This window comes from Molothrus aeneus, chromosome 9 (genome assembly GCF_037042795.1).
Source record: "Molothrus aeneus isolate 106 chromosome 9, BPBGC_Maene_1.0, whole genome shotgun sequence".
Taxonomy (NCBI): domain Eukaryota; kingdom Metazoa; phylum Chordata; class Aves; order Passeriformes; family Icteridae; genus Molothrus; species Molothrus aeneus.
The window spans coordinates 9,966,676-9,990,363 of NC_089654.1; the positions used below are offsets into that span (position 1 = coordinate 9,966,676).

Consider the following 23,688-nt stretch of genomic DNA (forward strand, 5'->3'; position numbering starts at 1 on the left):
CCAGGGGTTTTACCCCCTTTAGCTGCTCTATGGTTACTGCACGCTGATGCACTGGAGTCAAATTTGTAATTATTCCTCTCCAGATGGAATTAAGACTATATACCCTGGATCTTTATTGCAAAGCATACTCTAATTAATATTATGTAGATCTGCACAGATACTGAGCTGATAAATTATTTCTTATTGCATCATGATAAGTCTTAAGATTAGAGGGGCATGAAGTCATGCATACACAGGTGGTGAGAAACAGAAGTACTCTAGCTGCTGAGTTTTGTTGAAAGAAGCCTTGCTTGCAGTGAAGGATTTCTATGTATTTTTCAATGTATTTTGACTCTCTTTCATTACTTTGGTTAAATCTGATGGATTTTTGTTAAAATGCTAATCATTCTTACTCGTGTTGATGGATCCATTTGGAACAGCTGGATAAATTATATGTGGTTTTGCTCTAAACTGTCCACAGTGGACAACTCCTTATAAACACCTCTTCTCCCAAGTGTCTCTAAAACAACTCAGGCTTTATCTAATCACGACTTCAGAAAATGTCTTCATCTTTACTTGGAAAGTCAGTATGTGTTGGCTGATACGGGTCAAAATGAGCATAATAAAGTGCCTTGACAGATCTAATCCATTTTTATATTGCACAGCAGATTTCCTACAAGTAAGGCAGTTTACCAACTAAGGTGTTGTATATTAGAAACTTCTGAAATTGCATTGAGAAGTGGATAAAAACTGTGTCATTTAAAGAATATACATTTTTATACTGACATGAGCAGCTCAACCAGACTAATGGTCTTGTATAAAAATGCCCAAGTCAAATGTGAGTGGTAACTGAAGGCCATTCTCAGGAGTGTTCTTTGCAGTAACAACAGCTTGAAGCAGTAGGCTGAGAAGACTGCAGTAGGACACTTATGGAAAAGACAAAGGTGTATAGATAACTCAGAAGAAAGAAAGATCAGATAAATCTTTTAAAGTTGGGATAGTGAGAACAACCAAATGCAAAAATTGCTCTGCATTCTAAGTTCATTTATCAAGAGCTACATGGCACTGCCTTAGTATTTCCCTTGCCTCTTCTATGACCTCTAGCTTCTCTGGCTTGAATATTTCTTTTTCTTCCTGTCTTAGCTGCAAAAGTGATCAGCAGCTTCAGTTCATTATGTCAAGATAGAAAAAGCAAAACAAAATAAACAAAACTCACCAAAACCAAAATTTAAAATGTTTATTTCTTGGTAGTTCTCCTATGTGATTGAGGGTCCTGTGCCATAATTGCTGCAGCATCAAGATCCACAAATTATATCTCCAAACCAGAAGAAAGCTTTTGAATAACCTCACAGCTGGTATTTAATACCAGCTTCTGAAATTGATAAATTCTTGCTGTGTAGGTGGGAATACCACAAGGTGATTAGAACAAAACCAGGTATCTCTTATTGGTTGCCTCATTACTGGAGGAACAGAGGTCATGGCCTAGGTGATGATAACTTTCCCAACTGAATGGATCAAGTAACTGGGGTTAGTTTGGACAGTCCATTGCATACTGTTTGCAAATTATGATCTGTCCTCCAGCAATGGCTGGTGCATTTGATACTCTGGAGTACCAGAAGCTGAGTTTGTTTGCTTTGGTGTGTAGGGCTTCTATTACATTATATATGTCTCCTGTGAAGTGATTTGAGTAGATATGAATCCCCCCTTAGAAGAGATTACAGGGGATTAAAGAAGTTAGTAACAGGGCAAAATAATTGGTAGTCCTTTCTTAATGTGTTTCCCACTGTGCAGCTAATTCTTCCATCAATGAGACAATAAAATAGCAAAGATTACATATGTGCTGAATGATGGACATACTTGACCAAGCTGGGAGGGATGTAATTTATACAACAGCACAAGTGCTGAGAGATGCTGACTGCCCAGGTGGCAAGCTGCAGTGGCAAAACACTTCTTTTTTTCCCTCTGGATGGCTCCCTAGAGCTCAGTGACAAATGACTGCACTGAGTTACATAGTTGGAAAAAATCTACTAATCGAGTTAAAATCATAGGTTGCTTGAAAACCTTGTCTGTGTGGATGTTCCTGCAGTAGCTGTGTGTGTCCTTAGTCTCTGTAGTGGCTCAGGACTGCCCCTTCTCTTTGCTCTGTTTTCATCAGGGGTGGAGCAGCACAAGAGGGTCCCTGGATTTCTGGTGCAGGAGTCCCCTCATTGTAGCTCTCTTGCAAAGGGACAGCGTGTAACACCCACAGACCTGACTGGAGCTTGGTTGCCCAGGGGATTGTGCCATTTAGCAAATGAAAAGTAATGCCTGGTAAATTTAACCCCCTGATAAGCATGGCTGGCAAGCTGGTTACAGCAGATGAGGAGAAGGCTGAGATACTCAACCACTTTTTTTGTCTCATTCTTCACTGTCAGTCTCATTCTTCTCACACCTCTCAGCTGTAAGGACCATAACACATATGATCAGACATAATACTGATCAGAGGGCTGAACCATGAAACACTTCCGTGAAGACTGAAAGAGTTGGGGTTGGTCAGAAGAGAAGGCTCCAGGGACATCTCACTGTGGCCTTTCAGAATTTAAAGGGGGCTTCTAAGATTGATGCTTATAAACTTCAGCCCGGCCTGCTGCAACAGGACAAGGGCTAGTGGCTCTAAACTAAAAGAATATCAACTAGATATAAGGAAGAAATTGTTTACTGTAAAGGTTTTGAGGCATTTGCACAAGTTGCCCAGAGGAGCTGGGACTGCTCCATCCCTGGAAATTTTCAAGGCCAGGCTGAATGAGGCGCTGATCAACCTGGTCTAGCTAAAAATGTCCCTGTTCATTTGAAGGGGTGTGGACTATATAACTTTTAAGGGTCCCTTCCAAGCCAAATTACTCTATGGTTCCATAATGTTGTTTCATTTGGTAGACTTAGGCACACTTAGCTGTTTTGAAATGAGACCTAGATATGGATGGATTCATTTAGTTTCAGGTTCCTGTTCTGGCTTTTGTTTTAGCAGTCAACGGTTGCTTTGTTGGTTTTTATCAAACACTGGCTTTATTTTTACCAGTCTTGTTGTTTTACTTAGTTTGCTACCTTCTGGCAGCAGGAACATCCAATTGCTCTGGTCAAACAGGACCCTGTGCTGAAGCGCTCTGAGCATTACAAATAATATTAACAGGAAAAACATGTTGAATCCTTTATTCCATCCCTGCAGATAAATATTTCGAAATCTCTTGTTTGTTAGTAAAACTATCCCAGTGTATACACTTACGGGAAGGAGCTTGACCATTTTATGTGCACATTATATCGTTTTTCCTTGGTCGTGGAAAATTAATGTTTCCCTGGTAAAGATTCAGGGGAAGGGACTCTTTAGGAGGGAAAAAAATCTGGTCTTTGGGCTACTTAGAGGTTAGTTGAGAAGGCAAGCATGAAAAGCTCAGATAAATACTGAGTCTGCTGTAAGCCATGCTTTGAAAAGGTCTTGTTGACATGGTGGTAGTCAGTACCATAAGGACTCTGCAGTAGATATAGTCTGAAATGAAGTATTTTGCTGCTTTGCTTTTTTCATGGGAATACAGGAAAGCATTCTGCTTCAAATGCTGTTTTTATGAAAATCATAAATAGGCTGCTCTGATTATCAGAGAGCAAATGGCCCAAGATTTGCTTCTAGATTTCACCTCCACAGCAAGTACCAGATCTTTACAGAGAAACCAAGGAAGCTAAACCTGTCTCATCTGTAATTTTACTAGAAAAACTGTATCCCAAACCAGGATTAGCAATAGGAAAAGGAGAGTGTACCCTCCAGAAAGGAGTTTGCAGCAGATATTTGCCAGTTAGCCTTGATGCAGTGGGCATTTGGTTCAGGAACTGTAAGAGTGGGGGTGCAGGTGTGACTGAGGTTATTGAATTTGTGCAGGGCAGGAATCATTGAACAAAACCCTCATGTCTTTACTTGTAAAGTTTGCAGCATGTTGTTGGAACCACATACAAATATCCTACCCAAAAGAACTGAACTGAACTGCTGAAGTTCCCCATGTGGCACACAGCTAAGGTCACCTTTTGGAAAGGGAAGGGGTTAAAAAGGCAGAAATGTTTTGGGTCAGGCTGCACTGTGATGCCAGCAAATTGCAAAGTGTTGCAGCATCAGGAAACTTGGAATGCGAGGGAGGTGACACCAAAGGCTTCAAGTTACAAACTGCAGGGAGGTGATGTGAGTGTTGAGGACACAGAGGGAGAGTTAGAAGAGTGCCACAGGAAGATGTGGTAAACCTTGGGCTTCTGACTCCCTGGGCAGGAGGAGTAGGCTGGAGTAAAAATTAGTATGAAGGACTAAAGTACCCAGATATGTGAAGAAAGAACTGGCACAAAAAATGTTTTGTCAGCCAAAACTAGCATCATCCTTTTTCAGTCATGTGAAGACAGTAAGTTATGCACTGGATTTTGTTAAAGGTGTTCTGCCTACCTGTGTGAAAGTAGATGGACAGACATAATTCTGCTCAGTGAGTGGACTGGAGAGAGACCACATGTGACTGGTTAAGGCTACTCTAGTTCACCACATGTCTTCAATTTATTGCTACTTTGTATGAGAAAATGTACAAAGGAAGAAAACAACAAGCAGGGTGAGCTGGATTGACTACTAACTGCAGATTAATTGTGAAGTTTATTGGTTGTTTCCTCAATAGTGCCAAATCAGCACCTGACATAGAAACAGTCAGTGGTTTGAAGAAAGTTGTAATTAAAACCAGGGTGGAATTGAGTCTTTGTAGGGGTTCAGTGCATAAATAGTCTTTGTCCCCTTGGACAGGGGCAGTACAAAGGCATGATCCTATTGCCAAGGCAACATATTTTACAGTACCTAACCTCATGAAAAGGAATGAGGAGGTGAAGTTGTTTCCAGCACCATAGCTTGCAAAGCTGAAAATAAAGATCTGCTTATGCTGAAATTCCCAAGCATTTTGTATCTTGAACCGTTTTTTAAGATGGCTGTTGTCTCCTGGACACTTTATCTTGCACTGCTAGTTGGGTCCCTGCCTCCCTAGAAAGAAGAATGAGTTTAGAATAGATATCACAGAAAGCAGATTAAAAGTGAGAGCTTCATTCAGAAAAAGCACATGCTCATCTTAAATATATGGATAAACTATATAATGGATATGGATAAAAATTAAATTCATGAAGAAAACTATATGTATTGTAGTCCCTGCCTGTAAAAAGGGGTCTTATTTCTCTTGATTATGTAGCAGTTCTGTCCTTTCTGTCGTACCTCTTGGTTTTAAACTCTGAGCATTTTTGGTCAGGAATTACAATTTTCATTCTACTATGTAATTCACTGCACGTGCTATGTAAGATACTGAATAGAGACAACCTCTGGCCAGCAGAGTTTCCTTTCAGGAAGATAAATTGAGGAAGAAAGTGCAAAGTAGGAAACTAGTAAGTAGGAAGTAGTGGAGCTACTTGCAGAACTGGTTTTCAGTTACTTTCAGCTGAAGATTCTACTGTATCTAATGTATTGAGGAAATTTCTCATATAATATCTGTTATCTTGTGAGTGTCTGGAACATTATTACTAGCAGCTCCTCAAAAAAAAAATTTCTTCTGGCTAGCTTCCTGGTACATCAATCTGTCTTAAATAAATCACCTGTTCTTTAATCTGAGATACAGATGTTTCCCTGATAGTGCAGGGAGCTCATCCCAGTTTTCCAAACATCTTGTACATCAAATGTTGAACTTAAAGCACAGATGAGCCCTGAAAAGTGGCATTTTAAAATATCTCCTCTCATTCTGCTGATTTGCTTCTTCAGGGGACAGGGTTATGTCTGACTTCAGAGCTATAAATAAGCTTCTGTCTCCTGCTAACCACATGAGTCTAATCAAAGAGTATGGAGATTTTTCAAACAGCTGATTGCTGTTGGATTTTGGTGGGAATCTGGGTGTGAATGTCTCTGATGCTCTTTAAAATATTCTCCTGCCTGGGTATGGAAGACAAAGAAATTATCACATTGTACCTCTTGAGTTCCTGAAGAGACAAGGGTTGAACAAGTTCACTTTGAATCAAAGAAGCCAGGTTCAGTTGTAATGGTGACATTTACAGAAACCTTTTCCATGTCAACCTAGCTCACATGATATGGAAACTGACTTAACCAATAATGTCTTATGAAGGGCCACAGCTCTCAACCCACAACTGTGCTTCAAAAACCCCAGAGATGGTCTCCTTTTTCTGTGCCTGTTACCTCGCTCAGTCTGTGTGAGTTTGTGGGAAAGTGAAGCAAACCTAGAGGTGGTAGTGAACATATAATTTTCCTGCTTTGTTTCCTTCACATAGACACAAGTAGCTTTTCCTGGCCATCAGTGAAGTGTCTGTAAAATCATGACCTGGCCTACACCTCCCACTCTGCAAAAGAGAATCCAGAGGGTGGTCAGTTTTCCGCTGTGTGGGGTTTCCCAGTGTAAACTCCTTGCAGCATTCTTTTGCTGAAGTGTGCAGCCCTGAGCTTACAGCTACATAAAAGGCCACCAATTTGTTTGTTCCAAGATGAGCTGGATGTAACTGAAGTTTCAGAGGTGAGGCATGACCTTCCTGGCGACCTCCCCCTGCACCCAAAGTTTCACTTAATAAAACACATTAAGGTATGTTTGAGGCAATCCTTTAAGGTCAGTTGAACTTTCACTGGAAAATACGAGTGCTGGCAAGTATATGCAATATGTAATGCAAAATGTTTAGGGTGTGGGGAAGAAGTGTAAAGGAGCCATACCACAGTGATGAGCTTGGCTAGAAAATAGACATGAAACAAGTTCCGTAGTGAAAACACCCTCAGAGACGGGCGAAGAATTTAGAGGGGTAGAATGATTTTGTTACCCCCAAGGGGAAAAACAGGAGATCAAAGGCCAAATTCACTTACGAATGCTTGCTTTGAAATATATCTATAAATTATAGCATGTACTGCTGGCATCTATTGTAGGCTTTGGTATTTACTTGAGTGTATAAGGTGAGATTCATAGTGCCCGGAGTTCTTGTGTTTGTGTGTAAAAGTGTGTTGGTGTAAAAATGTATTGGTGTGTAAAGCATGTTGGCAAAGGCAACGTTTCAGGTTCCCAAGTTCTCTATTAGTGTTTTTGCCTCTCCCCTGTTTTTCCATGGTCTTTATGCCTCACCCCTGTGATCGTGAGTCCCAGCCACCAGCTCACTAGCTAGCAGGGGATTCCTTTAGGGGTTGCTGGTAGGTTTTAGAACTCTCCCTGACTCCTTGCCACGTCTTAGAATTGTTAAGGTGCCTGTGGTGGCTGTTATCTCCTTGGTCAGGGCAGAAGGGGATGTTGCTCCCAGGGGAATTCACATCTGTTACCCCTCAGTCAGCAAAGTAGCTGCTGAGGCATGTCACCCTTTGCTTTTAACTCCCGTGTCAGTCTCTCCATTTCGTAGCTCATCTGGAGGCGCACAAGACCCGACTGCTTGGCAGGGCAGAACAGTACCAACAGGCTGTCCTAGGCTTTGTGCTCCAGGCTTGCTTCCTTGTGAGTCTACAGTTTTAAGCATTGCATTATAGACACCTCATTTGCTTTGCTGCCCAACAGAGATTATGTCAGGGTTTTGGCACAATTGGATTAAAGTACCAGGCCTGGATAACTTCCATTGGCATTTCAGAAGATTTGCTGTAAGGCAAACCTGTGACATTCATACCTTCCTAAGCTTGCACAACCAGGGCGAGAGCTGCAGTTGAGGTCTTGACCTCAGTTACTTAAGCCCCTTTCTCCCAGGAGCGTTCATCACTTTAATCACAGAGTCCTAAATAATCAGTGGGTAGCCTGTAATTAGGGGGTTGTGTCTTGGACTCCTGCTGCCTGCTCCCGGTGTGCTGAGCACTGCGTATTTTGATTTCCCATTCCCCCAAAGGATGTTTGATCTCAGATTTACACTTCAGAAAATTAAGAAGGGTACGGCACCTCAGTGCCCTGGCAATCTTCCTGCTTTCAGTGGTAGGTGCCTTGCTTTGCCTGAGTATCACAGTGCTGCAGCGATTGACACACTTGATTTAAGAGTTTGATTTATAGACCGATACTCGGGCTGAAAGTCAGCAGTTCCAGGGCTGCATAAATCAGCCTGTCTCTGGGATTAATACTTCCTTATTTATAATTTCGACAGGAGATGGAATTCTTTCCCAATTTTTTACATTTCTTTCAGATGTAATCGACCACCCTGTCCTTTGGTTTAAAGCTATGTGACTTTGCCACAAATAGAGGGAGGGGAAAGTAAGCCGAGTCCAGGAATTGCTGTGCTATAAAAGCTCCATATTGTGTGCTCTTGGACTTTGCTTTCTCCCAGCTTCCTTCAAGCCCACACAAGAGATGGACTTGAGGTTTTTTTGGCTTTCTTCCCCTCCCCCCTCCCTCCATACATACGCTGACCTTTTAGAAAAATAAATAAAAGATAAAGAAGGACCTGGAATGTTGCAGAATGTGTGTACATTTTGCTCTCTGTTGTTTTCTGCTGGGATTAGTTGTTTACAATGGGGGAGAGAGGGAGGGCAGAGGAAGGGAGGTCTGTGGCCTTAACTGAAATTAGTGGCATTTCAGAGTGATCTTGTTAGGTGGTCTGCAGTTTAAAGACCTAAATCCTTGTAATCCCCCCATGCCTCCTTGGCCACTACTCCTTTTGCTCTTGTTCTCTCACTTTCAAAAAAACCCACCCCAAAGTCGGGCTCTGTCTCTCAGATGCAGGCACGTAGCAGACACACAGACGTAGGCACACACTCTCTCATATGCTCCCATTTACACGTTGTACCTGTAGAACAAATTAATGCTTTAGCTACATCTGTTCCCACTACAGGACTAGGCTTGTAAAATGCTCTCTCTAGAATGCAGATGTACACTGAATATTTTTATTTATTTTCTGAAAAACACCCAGCTGCCAGACTTTCAGTTTGTGATTACACTTAAAACAAATTCAAATTGAAATTTCAGCCGTAAATCAAATGCCCCAAATTAGTTCCTCTTGTGGGTTTGAACATGCTCTTTGGATTTTAAGGTCAGGAGATATCCATTTTCACCGTGCTGAAAAGTTTAAAAATATACTACATTTTCAGGGGAAAAAATAAATATGGTTTGCATTATAAAGCAGTACATCAATGTGTGCGTATGCGCACACACACCAGAGCTGATGAAGCTGGATGCTGTCAGAGCACCTTTGAGGGCTAATAGCACCTAATTGTTATGGAAGGCAGGAACTGTGGTGGCAGTTTAGCCAAGGAGACTACAACAGTGCCCTGCGATCTGATATTTACCCTGTAAGAGAATAAAAGTTTATTCCTTACTCTTCAACTTGAAAAAAATAGTAAAAATTAAATAAACACACAAAATACTTCTCTTGGCAGGCTTTATAACTTTTTTTTTTAAAGAAAAAAGGCATTTACAAGTGGTTTCAAAATGGCTGTGTTACATCTGTCAGCGGGTGAAGGGAACACCCACAAATTGTGTTTTTATCTCTTGAAGTTTTGTTCCACTTGAGCAATAAAAGCCGGATTTGCTGCTGGTTTGTGTGATTGGGGTAATCTGAGCATTGAGTATGGCTTTAAAACTTCTGCAGTTGGTTGAGTTTATAAGTTTTAAGAAACTCCTGGGGTGGTGGAGTTCTTGGGTTTTGTTTTACCCTGGCACCAGGGAAGGGTTGATTTGCAAGCACCTGGCACAGACAAGTTCATCTTGGTGCCCTGGCCTGTCCCTCCCAAAAAATGGTTTGGCAGGAACCCCCATTATCTTTGATGTTAATGTCATCAGCAGTTTCTTGGTTACAATGCTATTCTTTCTCAGGGAGTTGAAAGCCAATGCTCAAGTAGGCTCTGAACACACATGCAGTATTCTCCAGCCTGAGCTCCAGACCGACAGCTTAAATCCCTTCTCTTTTGGGGAATATCCTCCTGCATGAGGATAATGCTGAGAGGTGTAGTGCACTCACAGCTGCTCTCATGCTCAGGAGTAGTGATAGATGGTGGGAACCTGAAAGTTTCAGGGGAAAGCTTTCATCTGACTGGCTCAAAGCAATGGAGGAGGAGGTATGCTGGAGTGCGTGTTTTGGATAGGAGCCATTTCTGTGGGAAATGAGCAACTTCTCCCATTCCCTTTGCTAGTCCTAAGCTAAGTCAGGATGGCAGCAGTGGGCAGTCCTGCTTCCAGTGATCCCTTCCCTAGCCCAGCATAAATGCCAAGTTGCTCTTGCTCTCAGCAGCTGCTGTTGCACAGGAGATGGCCTGAGCCGCTGTGTGGGCACACAGGCTATTGGAAAGGAAGCAGATCGTGACAGTGTGAGAGCAAAGACAGACAGGGGTCTGCTGTGTATCTTTGCCGCTTTTTATCTTATTAACATGTTAGTAAAAACTATGCCAAAGCAACCTGAGCTGGTTGCTTGTAGAATAATTGCTCATATTGCCTCCTTATAGGTCAGCAGAGGGGGGGAGTTTAAGTGAGTTAAAAGAATAATTGTTCAGAGGGGACAGTCTGTTCACGGGGGGTTGTAACTGTGAACCACTGCAACTGAGGTCCAGTTTTATTGCTTTTACTCCTGCAGAATTAATGGTGATTTTGTGGGGCAGATGGTTTCTGCTCTGACTCACACAAGCAACAGAGTTGTAATATGTTTAATGATAAATTCTTTGTTCTAGATAATAGTGTTGTGTGAGCAGGAAAATACTATGAATTAATTTTGGGATCAGCGGTCTGGAGTGAGGATCAATGTTTTACACTTCTGAGGACCTCAGCTGACTACTGCTCCATTAAATACAGAATTGAGGCTCAGGGCTTTGACCTGATACCAAAACTGCTCTGTTAATTCAGACTCCAGGCTGACAGTTCTGTCCACAAGCCAGCTTGATGGTGCACTGCAGCCGTGTTTCACTAGGGCAGAGAGTAGTGGTGGTGCCCATAACCAAGGTGGGGAATGGCTGCAGGTCATTAAACTGGGCAGTTCACTGTGCAGAAGGTCATTGAAGCCAAAAACTTCTGGTTTTTGACAGAGATCAGTTGTTGGACTGATAATATTCACAGTTATTGTAATTAATATTGACAGAAATATTGGGAAGCAGATATGAGATGCTGTGGTTCACAGTAGGATTAATACTGAGCTATCTAGGGGGAGCAGATTACCTGCATCTCTCCAGGGTTATAGATCTCACTTATACCCTCTTCCCAATCAGCTGGTTTTGATGAGTTTTAGTATTTTTAGATACATCTTAGCTGTGTTTTCTGTCCTTCAGTGACTCCTATCTACTTTTGCACATGTGAAAATAAGGAAAGAAATCATTTGATTCACAGCTATTTTCTTCTCTGTAGCTTTGAAAGAAATTACATTTAATGCTGTTTAACACGATGCATCATGCTGAGGGAATAGCCTTTCAGGACACATCACAGATACTAGTTAAGATTGACAAGTTCCAACTTACTGGAAGAAGGGGCTCAGAGAAATGCAGTAACTCAGAAACTCTCAGCACAGAAGTTGCAAACCCAGTAGTTGAACTCTGAACTCCTCTCCTCTTTGGACGTTGGGATTGGCAGATTTGAAAGCTGATTATTACAGATTCAAATACATTTTGGAATAAGGTGGCTTTTGCTAAAGTTCTATCCTGTGTAGCACTTCAGACTTAGTGATATCAAAGGCAACATGAAGCTGAAGATACCCAAGGTAGGTAGTGTAGGTGTAGCGTGGGTTTCATTGGTTTAGTACTGCAGAATAATCATGTTTGGGTGCTTGAATGTAACACGAACAAAGCCAACCAGCTGAGCTATTGATCTGCCCCTTCTCTCCACCTTTTCTTCGTGCCTGACAAGCTGGAATGCATAAAACTGCTCAGCAAAATTTGCAGAGAAAGACTGTGCTGCTGCTCCTGTTTTTAGCTGGGGAATTGAGCAGAGAAGCCACCCCTGCAGTTACCCAGACTGTCTGTGGAAAAAACAAGACTTGATCCAGGTCCCAAGTCTTTATTTATTCAGTTAAGTATTTATTCTGTTGAGGAGATGTAGAGGAAAGCTGTTCTAGCGGGAGGTAAAGCTGCAAACTCTTTTTTGCAAAGCCAATCTGACACCTGGCATTTAAGATTTTCCAGCAACTGGGTGTGAGGATCAAGAGAAAAATGGAGTTTTTGAGAAAGGAGCTGAACTGAACCTATTACAGGATCATGTCACAGAGTCATTACATATTCCAGTGGATACCTTTGTTTTGTATCTGTCATTTAAATTATTTTCTTGCTTTGCTTGTGTTTATGTTGTAGGTGCTGTCTTCAGGGCAGTGTTATTTGTCATAATGCTGTGATAGAGAAGGGTGCAGACATCAAGGACTGTTTGATTGGAAGTGATCAGAGGCTGGAAACCAAAGGTAGGTACAAAAGCTGTATTTATTGTGCATTTGTCATAATTTTCAGAACTTTTTCCTTGAGATTTTACTCCTTCTTCTTCATGAAGTGATAGTAAACTGTGGCAGTTCTACAGTGGGGCGTCCTATAATATCAGGACTTTTTTCATGGAAAGTACAGCTTCTTGGCATAAGTTCAGTGGTTTGCTCCTCTGAAGTTGGCAGAAAAGCTCTGTTTTTCTTATAAGGAATAAGATTGGGTGCTGAGACAGTCTTTTCCCAGAGACCACAATTAGATCAGCCTGAGGTTGTCCTCAGCAGAAGGAGCCATTATTTTGACTAGTAATCTTTGTCAGTGGCAGGGGCAAAGCAAGCAAATCTATTGAACACACAAACATCCTTCTCTGTAGATGCTCCCAACCCACAGTGCCAGTGTGTTCACTTTGCTCCAAGGAAAAACTCGAGGTGGAATATCATATTAGGACCTGGTGTGCTCAGTATGAAATACAAGGGCAGCTACATTCAGATCTGCTTTACTGCCAAGAAGTACTATTTTGGGGCTTCAGAAAGGTTACAGCTACGTGGCCTTCATTTATACAAAGTTCAGCTGTCCAGTGGGAGTGCTCGTGGTGAGGGCTTGGTGGTAACCGCATGAGTGGAACTGTTGATTTCCTGCCCTAAGAGATAATGGGCAGGAAATGGCTGTTTCAGTGACTGCATCCCAAGCAGAGGCTTTTTAATGAATATTTATGGTTGGGGTTTGGCAGATCCTTGCTCCAGTGTGTAGACCAAGGACAAAAGTGAGTTCCTTTGCAGGCTTCATGTGAAGTTATTTAGTCAGATCAGGATTTATTTGCTTGCTTTGTCTTTGTGGGTGGATTCCCAGTTCTAAGTGTCTTGATACAGAGCAGGGTTTGAACTTAATGTAGTATAGCATAACCTGTTGTCAGCTTTGCATATGACAAATTTTAAATTGAAACTAAAAATACAAAGGACTCATGAAAACAAAGTATTGATCTTGCAGTTGCAAGTCTCTGATACTGTAGGTAACACATTGAGTTCACTGTGGTCTTGTTCTCTGTGTGGCTGTGTCTACTCATAGCTTTGCCCATCACACCAGTCTGAATTGGTGTCCTTTGTGGGGTTCATTGCCCCCTGTCATAGAATCATTTAGGTTGGAAAAATCCTTTTCAAATCATCCAGTCTAACCATAAACCTAACACTGCCAAGTCTGCCATTAAACTACCATGTCCCTGAGTGCTGCATCTACACATCTGCATGAATCACCAGGAGAGATGAATTGGGTCATGTTTGGTTGTTAACCTGTATTGTGAACTATGAGGACACCAGATGTAGATTTAGCTAATATTTTAGGAAACAGGAGTATATTTGATTTCTTTGGTAGATGATATCAGACAGAAATATCCTCCTTTGACCTTGATCACAACCACTTCAGAAGTATCTTCCAGGGTGGAGATCCTAGTCTGGTTGATTGTAGTATGAAAACTACTCTTTTCTCCTTGACTGTCTTTGTCATCCTTGCCTGAATAGTTTTTAGGGTCTGCAGATGTATTTGCAGGGAGGATAACAGAGCTGTACCCATGGATCATTTGCCTATTCTTGAGAGGCTACTGCTCCCCTCCCCATAGTTTAAACCCACTTCTTGGGTTAACTAGAGGCTGTTTCGAAATGCACGATTGACATTAGCAGAGACATAGATTATAAATACACCATTATGCTGAGCAAGAAAAAATAGTAAAGCCTCAGTTCATTTTCCTGCCTCAGTTTCCTAACCATTCTAGAATTTCTTTGGGCTAGGGGTCAGGTTTGCCTTGGTGGTCTGGGATCTGTCTATGAAGTTCATGACTTACTTCCTGCACCATGGAGTCTTTCCAGCCCAGCATGTCTCTTCTGACCTTGACTGATCCCATAGTAGACTGGGTCTTCTCTTTTTCGCTGTGAAAGCATGTCATGACTTCCTTTCCCCTGCCCAAGACTTCCTGTATCTTGTGCCAAGCTTTTGGTGTGGCCCTGTAAGTCTGTTTCCATATTGCACCCTTCATCAAGACTTTGGCTGTGTTTTTCTGTTTGGTAACTTTTCCTTCTTCAAACTTGAGCTTCCATGGCTGAGTAAAGAAAAAACCTAGCTCTCTTGGGTAGGAGCCACCTTTTCCTGCAAGCTGATCACCCTTCAGCAGACATAAGCAGTAGCTGCTGGCTGCTGACCCTAGTCTGGGAGTTACACATTCCAGTTTCTGGGAGCAGAAACCTCCTCAGCAAAACTACATACACCTTCCCAGAAACATTAAAAAAATAAAAATATAGCAGTCCCTTATTCCAGAACATCAGCCAGGATTCATCAAAGGTAGAAATATCCCTGAATCATCCTACACAGCCCCAAGCAGATCCCACAGTTGACTTTGCTGCAGAACTGGCTGTATGCTCCCTGCTCTACCATACGAGTCCTGGCCACACTGCCCAGGCAGCTTGGGGTACAAGAGCTCTTTGAGCCAGTGGTGCACTGACCTCCTTTCATAAAATGAATTCCAGTCCCATGCAAGGAGGATGGCAGGAGAACAGCTACCACAAATGATAGGCAAACGTAACTTAAACCAGCTCTCGTCCTTCTCCTTCTGCACAATAATATGGGTATGTTTAGGGTGGTCCAAATGGTACAGCTGGGAGTAATGGGATTGAATTAAACACAATTTAGGTTGGCTATCTGGAGCATTTTCCTAACGATGTGGTCTGGTAGGCTGTGGGATAATCTCCCTGGGGACATGGTGGGAGACCTCATCACTTAATAATGGGCTTGGCAAATCTCTTGACACCTAAATAGAGGGAATACTCCGCCACTGGTTACAGGGGTAGATCAGAGGCAACCTGGTACTTTCAAACTAAAAAGAAAATTGGAGGCCCAGGAGTGCTGGCAACTGTCAGCAGTGTCATCCCAGTCCTGCATTGACTTCCACCCTGTCACAGCACTGGCCAGAGACAGTATTTTTAAATGTCTCTGTTGAAGTCAAGGTATGGAGTTTTATTTAACTTCTGGATTTGCAAGCCGTGCCTCCTGAGACCCCTGCTATTCTCCTACTGCTTTTATTACCATGCCTTGGAAGCATCCACTTTCCTTCCTCTTTGATACTTGAAAGAATTTGCTAGCAGAGAATTAACAGATGGGCTTTGTGAAAGCTACCTCACCAGGTAGCAGTTTGAAAAACATGTTGGTACCTAAGAAAAAGGCAGTAATTCTTAGAGGAATAGGAAATGGCAGACAGCATTCTGAAAGAACGTTATTGCACAGAGCATTCAATCACTGTTTTGAAGACAGTTATTAAGATTACACCGCAGCCTTTTTGATAAAGCTGGTTTTACAGAGGAGCTCAAAAGCAGCATGTGCTCAGTGAAGTAGGACTAGAGAGAGGGAGTGCTGCTGATGGGCCAGTCAAGGAGTCAGATGAGCCTGGAGTCACTAAGTACAGCTCCCAAAGGAGTCTCTCAGCCAGATTCAGCAGGGAGAGTGTTGTACATCTGGTATGAGTTAGCCAGGTACAAGCATGTATGGTAAAGCAGCCTAACCCTTCTTCAAGGTAAAGTGGCCTAACCTTTCTTCAAAGCAACCCCAGGAGCAGAGATAGTAAACATTCACACAAAGTATAAAACTGGCAAAATTGGTATAAAATTCACTACCTTTTCCCTTGCTTTCATCTCTGTTGTCACTGGGGCAGGGTTGTTTTATTTGCATATTTATTTCCAGCATCAGACATGGGGCTCCAACTAGATCTGTGTCCTACCTGATCCTGACTCCTGCTTCACAGCTCTCCATTATGGCTCTGTCTGAGCACAGGCTCATCCCAATCCTAGCTTTCTCTTTGGTTTTTCTCCTAGTGTTTCTCCCATAGAGACTTTTGTTTTCCTCTCTTACTTGGTTATTCCCAGACACCCACCTGACACCTCCTCTGGTCTGACCATAGCTGCTATTTCCAGTCCCATGCTCCTTTTTTCATCTAGCATTCATTCCCTGACTGCTTTTAGTTGGATTGCATCCCTTTCTCTCATGCCCAGGCAGGCTGTACTGGGCACAGGACGGGGATGGTTCTGTGCCAAGTGCTCCCCTGGTCCATGCAGCTTGGAGGAAGCCCTGCCTTCCTCCTGCACTTCCATGGTCAAGAGTGCTCACTGCAGTCTCTGGAGCTTTTAGCTGTTCTCCTGAGAACATGTGCAAACTTCAGATTTTTTTCAAATGCTTATCACATAGCCAAAACTGTGTGGTTTCTCACAAGAAGAGAAAAAGGCTCATATCCAGTAAGGACTGGCTCCCGTTTCCAATCATTTTCCAAGTCCTGTTCCAAGCTTGGAGTCCCAGGACTTCTCAATGAAACAGAATAAGATTGTTTTATTTTAATGAGGGCCAAAGAGCACATTTTTCTCTAATGTCATCCTCTAAATCCAGGTACATTTTATGAAACCTCCACATGTGAATGGTTCCCTGCTTGTGAGGAGGCTTCACATGAGCCAAGATTTAACAGGATAGGGACAGAAAGGAACTGAGAGACTTTCTGATGCTCTCACTACATTCAAGTACGGGCAAGCATCTGCTCTTGCAAGATGCTGAGTACCTCCTGGTGCAGTCTTCAGGAACTGAAAACACTTAGCACGACACAGGGTTGGGATCAGAAGGCATGCTGCTGTGCAGATGGGAGTTAGGAAAGCTCATGAAGAACAGACACAGACTAAACAGTGCACACATGTATATTGTGCACAGGGGTGCAAAATGAGCTGGAGGTGATGTAGGAATGGTGTGAATTTATAGCAAAACTGAGAGATTGGTAAGATTTCTCCCTGAAGTAGTTTAACTACTGAATGCCCATGACAAAGATATTGTTGGCAGTTAAAACAGGCATCTCTTAAATAGTTGACATTTTTGTTGCAGTGACTATGCAGTGAATACACTGCTAACTAATCCTAATAAGCCTCCTTTCCAAGTTGTATAAAAATGGTTTATGAGTTCTGGCCTTAGCAGTGGCGCAAAACTTCCTTAGAATATCCATCCAGCGATGCTTTGGCCTCCCTTCTGCTGCTGGGGACTGCCACACTTGTGCATACTGTCATTCCCAGCCAGGGAAGTTCAGGCTTCCTGAGTGAGCGGGTTAAATGTGCTGCCACATTCACAGCATGCTGATATTGAAGTCTACCCAGAAGGCAGCAGTTCATAACCTTGTGGAAATATTTTTACATGCTCCACGCAGAGAAAATAACTACTTCTGCTCTGGTAGAGCTCAGGCACATGAAAAAGCCAGGAAGAACACCCCAATAGATGCTGAGAAAGGACAAGGGCTTGTGTCCAGTGCTCCAGGCAAATATGGCACCTCTGCCATCATATCAGGAAATTTAGATGTAGACAGTCAGACTGCTGTTTTTGAGATCCCTGCTTGCATTTGCTGTGAGGGAGTGATAGCCCATGGGAGCACTGGATGGATGTAATCCAGTCCCTTCTCACACACTTTGCTAGGATTCTGTCCCAGTATGAGGACTTCAAGCTCCTTCCCAAGGAGCTTGCTATCTTAGGTGCATCCTGAGCTCTGGGTCTCCTTTATCCTTTACTAACCTTTCTTCTAAGACCCTGTGTGATCGCTTCCCTGTACATCTCTGTCCTCTACCTTCACTCCTTCAATCTACCTTCACTCCCTCAATCTATCTGCTCCAAGCCACAGTAAAGTCATCTCTCATTGGGCACTGAATCACTCTGACCTTCACACTCTCAAAACACATCTCAAGAAGGGTTGAGAGCAAAGGGATTCATTCTGGTTGAACTATGAAAAAATCCTCAGCTGAACCATGGGGCCACCAGCACTGAGAAATGGTGGTTGGATGTAAGGCAGAAGTAAGATCCCTGGTGCCTGTCTGTTCTGTGGGCTGGAGGCCCCAGATGTGGGTCAGAACTGATCTGCCTGAAGCTACCACTAACCCCCTGGGGTGACCTGCACATCCCTTATTCCCTGCATAAAGGAATCCTAGGAGCAGCTGGAACACTCAACTCATGGGGATCATCGTTGCTGGGGACCCATGGGCTCAACTGATGCCTGCACATTGGGTCTGACCTGACACTTGGGAGAAATTGAGACATGCCTGGCCTTTGGGGCCACAGTGTGGTCACCCTGGTCTCCAGTGATCGTGTAAGTAAAGCTTGGCTGAGGAGAGAACAGGCCTTGACTGGAAAGTCCCACTGCTCTGTAAACACAAACAAATCAGCCCCCATCACCTGCTTCCCTTCTTTATCTGTACATGTAATTTAAAACACCCTCCAGCCTCCCAAAGTCAAGCTTCAGCTGCTTCCCATCCCCTTAAGCCCCTTTAGTTCCTCTCCCCCCCCTAACCTGGCTGCTTTTCCAGAGCCAACCATCACTGCAGAGACAAGTTGCTCTTCTCTCCCACTCTCTGATCCTTTCTGTCCTGGGTGAATGTGGTGGGAACCACCCACAGTGTGTTTTCGTGCATGCGTTTCTGCAGCCACCCCTCCCCCCCACCTAGTTTTTTAAGTTAAACTATCTCTTGCTTTAAAGAGAGCAAATACACAGCAGTGGCTTTCATCACTGCTGTATAATAGAGCAGTAATTCTGTGCCAGGGACTGTTTTCTATTTTATTTTAAAGGGTTTATAAAACAGTGTATGTAATTGAGTGAGTAAACTGAACGTTTTCTGGAGCCCCTGAGGGCTGAAACTTCGTGGTGGTCCTGGGCCTAGGCCCTAAACCTTTTTTTTTTCCTCTCTTTTTTTTTCCTCCCTTTCCCCTCCTTCCCCTCCTCCTTTACAACCCAGCGTTGCCACCAGCAGCAGCAGCAGCAATCTGTCTGGGGCTAATTGAGCAAACAACAAGGAGATGCTTTCACATGGCTTTTAAAGGAATGCTCCGGCATCCCCTTTCTGTGAGTGGCTTGGCAGGAACCTGCCAGGAAGGCTGGGGAGTGCTGGGTCCCCGGCCCCCAGCCTGCTGCTGGGGTTTGTGCTGGGCTGCGCAGTCATTTCCGCCCCTCTGTTTATTTGCATTACAATTTGTTTTTAGCCAAGCACCAAAAGCTGCTCTGCTCTCTAGCTCGCCTTGTGCGTATGTTTTTAAGGGGCTAGTGTACAGTATGTGTAAACAAATGTCTTCCCAAGCAGGAACGCGTATATAACGAGTGACAGGTTTTTGATTTACACTCAGTAAAGTCTCCGTGGACACTCGGTTCAAGCACCCAGGCAGACTTCAGGCTGGGCTGCGTCAGCAACTTGAAGCAAAGTGCTAATCAGAAGGTTGAATGTGTTGATCAGCTCTGGATTTGCTTAGCACCAGATGCTCCCAATCTGAGAAGATCTAGTTGAACATGATTTAAGGTTGAAGAGTCCAACTCTTAAGGCTTTCTCAAAGTCCTTTCTCTAATCTGTCTTCTTTCTCTGTGGGCTGAATGCATCTGTAACTCTGCCAGTGTCAGATAAAAGGCAGCCTGGTAAGAAATCCGGGAGCTGGGGAAGGAGAAAGGGAGCTGAACAGCAAAGCATGTGAGGTGCTTCTCCCTCCTCCCCCGGAGTTTCAGGCAGAGTTTCTGCGGGAACTGAGCTTGCCGGTACCAGCCAGAGCCACTGGCAACTGGCAGCCACGTCTGATAATGAAACACTATCCACAGCTCAGCTCTCTGGCACACACACTGGAGTCTGAATTCCCTTCGCTCCTCAAGAAGGGCTTTGGGAATGGAAGAGGGAAGCAGGGTGAATCCTTATCTGCCTACCACATCCCCTCGGGGTGCGGAATGGGGCTTTGTTTCTAGCAAAACCATACCCTTTATCGCTTAAAAACTTTCTTGCGGATTTTAGACAGGCAGATTCACGTGTTTTCTTTAAGCCTTTACAAGAAGAAATACGTTTGGTGATATGAGTCTGAAGTAGCAGTGACATACCATGTGTGCCCACTTTGGGGAATCTGGGCCACAGGGATCAAGGAGGAGATGAAACAGGCAGAGGGGTGAGAGATGAGGGAATGCAGGCTCCAATTTCCCATGCGGCTTTGGCTGCTGAAGTTCCCTAAACTCACTGCTGCCTCAGTTTCCCCATCTGTAAAACAGGAATGCTCTTACTCACCCATTCTCAAAAAGCATTTTGAACTCATCAGGTGTAAAATACAAGACACCATAAGGCTGCTGCTAGCATGTCAGTGCAAAATACAAATAGTCTGTACCACCTCTGGAGCAAGGTATGTGACAGGACCCATCCCAGCTCTGCACATTTAGGACTGTGGAGGATGCTGTCTGAAATGAAGCAAGAAGTTCCTTATTAAAAAGTATTGCTACAGATAACCTATATATAGAACCATAAATTGACATGGCTCTCTATGAGCCTAGATGAAGGCATGTTTAATCTGCAGAGGCATAATATAATTACTCTCACTGGATGGTAGCCAGGGTCTTATTCACATCATAGAAATCAACATGATAGATAGTCTGCTTGGAGGAGGTTCAGGAATGGAGTCACAGGAGTTGCTACAGGGCCTGTTGAGATATATTGGGAAAGTTGTTGGGGGTGAGGAATGTTATAGCAAGAAATGCTGCAGGTTGGATTTGAGGTACCTTGGCAAGGCTGTGTGGGGTCCAGGACGGGAGGAGAGAGGCGCTGAAGGCTGGACTTGGGGCTATTGGCAAGAGCTGTCCTGGAGAAGTTGTGTGGTGCTACCTACATCATGCTTGCACCTGGCACTTGTACAGTCAGCCCCTCATTTTCCTGAGCATTGCATCCACCTCTGCTCATCCTGCCCAAAGTGCTGGAGATTGAGCTCCAGGATGTTAATGTGAGGCTCCTGGACTAATTACCAGTTTACAGTAAATACCCTGAGCAAAGAGCTAAATGTCTCAATCTGATGCTGCAGGTGAGAAGCAGCCCCTTGGTCTCCTTATTTTAGCCTTCACGAAGGGTCTCTGAAAGGAAGTGGTGTGGCTCACTCATTCTGTCCCTCAGGCTGAGAAGATTGCATGTGATCCATATGATTGTGGGGTTGGGGTTGAGGTTGTAGTGAGAAATTATCTTGCCACAGTGCAGAAGTTTATAGAGCACAATTTGATCAAACCTTTCCTAGAGCAATGGTTTGCACGGTACAAAGGTTGCATCTTGAATTTTAAACCAAGAGAAGCACGATGTTGGCCCAGCCACTTTGGGGATTGCCAGGAATTTCTTCCTTTAGCCAAAGGTGGGATATTGTTTTGCAGCAATCTTTCAAGATCCACTCCCCTGAGGGGAGGAGTTTTAGGTAGGTAAATAAAACACAACTCATCATTTCCATCATCCTTGGCTATCTACCCCCACTGCTGTGTAAGGTGTGGGAGACACCAGAGCCTCCATTGGTGTATCCCAGCCCCTTACAGGCCTTGACACTTTATCCCAGGCTCCAGAGACAATTGTTATTCCTAATTGCCGGAGGTAAGATGAAGAGCCTAGGGGCATGGGACACACCACCTGAGCTCCACCTGGATAGGTGTCCAGCTCCTGGAGAGCAGTTTAGATTCACCACCTCCCCCACAGTACCCTGAGGACACCCACTTTGAGCACACCAGCTTTGTGTCATGCTCTGAGGCCACATGCTTGGGTTTTTTAGGCACTGGGCTTTCAGTTGCGTGTTTTTATTATTTTGGCTTTAGATCCTTTATTTGCAGTCCTTCCCTGACAAGCTGCTTTTGCATTTTAAAGGGAAGGCTCTTTCAGTACAGTGCATTAACAGTGCTGGGGCAGGGACTGGCACATTAATGTGTCCACTGGGGCTGTGCAAAGCTCCTGGGAACAGGCAAAAGAGTGACCTTGCAGAAATTGCCCCTCCAACAAATTTGCTCCACAGGAGGGTCAGGTTTAAATTAAAAAAAAAAAAATAAAAGAAAAGAAAATAAAACACAAAAAACCTCTTGTTTTTAAGCTGCCAGGGCTGAGTTGAGATTGTTGAGAGGCTCTCACACTGCCTCGGTGATGGCCCCCTGGTGCTGAGCAGCCCTTTTCCCACCCAGCATCCCAGCAGTTTGGGATAGACAGTGCTCTTTAGGGCCAGGGTGGATTACTGATCTTTAATTTTATGTCCAATCTCCATGTTAGATGTTGATGGTTCCTTGCCTTGACCTAGGTGTACACCTGTCAGTAGCAGCTGTGACTTACGTAGGGCCTCTCTTGTTTATTAGTGACACATACACGTGAAAACTCTCATTAGAGAAATCTCCTGATGTTTAGTCAGTTGTTTAGGCTTTCACCATGTGTGTGGGATACTGTCGGAGAGACACTGGAGTTCAGCAAATCTCTGTTTGAGTTCTCCAGAATCTGCTTTTCTCATTTGTTTTAAAGTTGCAGATTTAAAAAATGGAAGGTCTGAAGCTCTACTGCAAAACTCAATTGCTCTTCTTTTCCTCCCTCTCTCTTTTCAGCCAAACATGTTAATGAAGTCATTGTGGGCACCGAACAGCTGATGGAGATATAACCCGAGTAGCTTTAAAAGATGATTTTATGGAAGCCAGCAGCAGAACCAGATGTTCAAGCATCGTAAGATCATCCGTACAGATCAGTACTGGCATGGTTTACCCTGTCATTGCTCCTTTCCTGTTCAGCTTTATATTTATGTCTTAATAAAGGAGCATTTGCAGAGCGGAGTGTCCGTGGGCCCCTCCCCCCTCATTGGGATGCGCGCGGGTTGGTGCCGGGTTAGATCGGCTCCTGCGCCCGGCCAGCGCACTGTACTTTTCCAGCAGAAGGGAGAGCGGGGACCACACAGACTGTGCCCACTCCAAAGAATGACTTAGCCGCCCTCCCTGCGGTGTAAATCACGTCCCTGCAGTCCTGCACCACCGTCCCTGAGCCTGGGAGAAACTGCTCAGGATGCTGCTTGTGCATCTCATCAGCACAGCAGGCGGACAGTGAGAACAGCGGCCGTGCCGGCTGCTCATTGCAGCCCGGCAGCTTCGCCGGCCTCCTCCTCCTCACTGTCTCTCATGATGCTGCCCCACCGCACAGAAGTGTTTAATCTGCGCCTCTCCTCCTCTGTAATGCAGTCAAAGAGTTTGGCACCCATTTCCATCAGGGCTGAGTTTGGTCTGATAGTTTGAAATTCTGCCCAAGAGTAAGTATGTGAGAGCTGGTTGAGCATGAAGGAGGCATGAGGTGTAAACAGTGGGTACTCCCTGCCTTATTTTGATGGTTCTTCCTGTCAGTCCACTGTTCCTAATCCCAGACAAGAGGTTTCTCCCCACACTTGGATGATCCATGGATGACTGTACCTGTGTCTCTGAGATGAGTCGCTCGTGTTAATGTGAAATGCACAGCCTTGTGGTCAGGGCCTGTGCCAGGATTGTAAAGCACCTGGATGGGATTGAAACACAAGCTGTTCTTTAATGT

At 44.0% G+C, this 23,688-nt stretch overlaps 1 protein-coding gene across 2 annotated transcripts in view; it reads left to right on the plus strand.

Annotated features, from left to right (window-relative positions):
* The window catches only part of EIF2B3 (eukaryotic translation initiation factor 2B subunit gamma), a 96,999-nt gene extending 74,058 nt beyond the window's left edge, over positions 1-22,941 (plus strand). For both annotated transcript variants that reach the window (XM_066556033.1, XM_066556034.1), the window contains 2 exons: positions 12,218-12,321; positions 22,725-22,941. In XM_066556033.1, coding sequence (XP_066412130.1) covers positions 12,218-12,321; positions 22,725-22,777 — 157 coding nt within the window. In that variant the 3' untranslated portion in view covers positions 22,778-22,941. The remainder of the gene's footprint in view (positions 1-12,217; positions 12,322-22,724) is intronic.
* Positions 22,942-23,688: the final 747 nt, after the last annotated feature.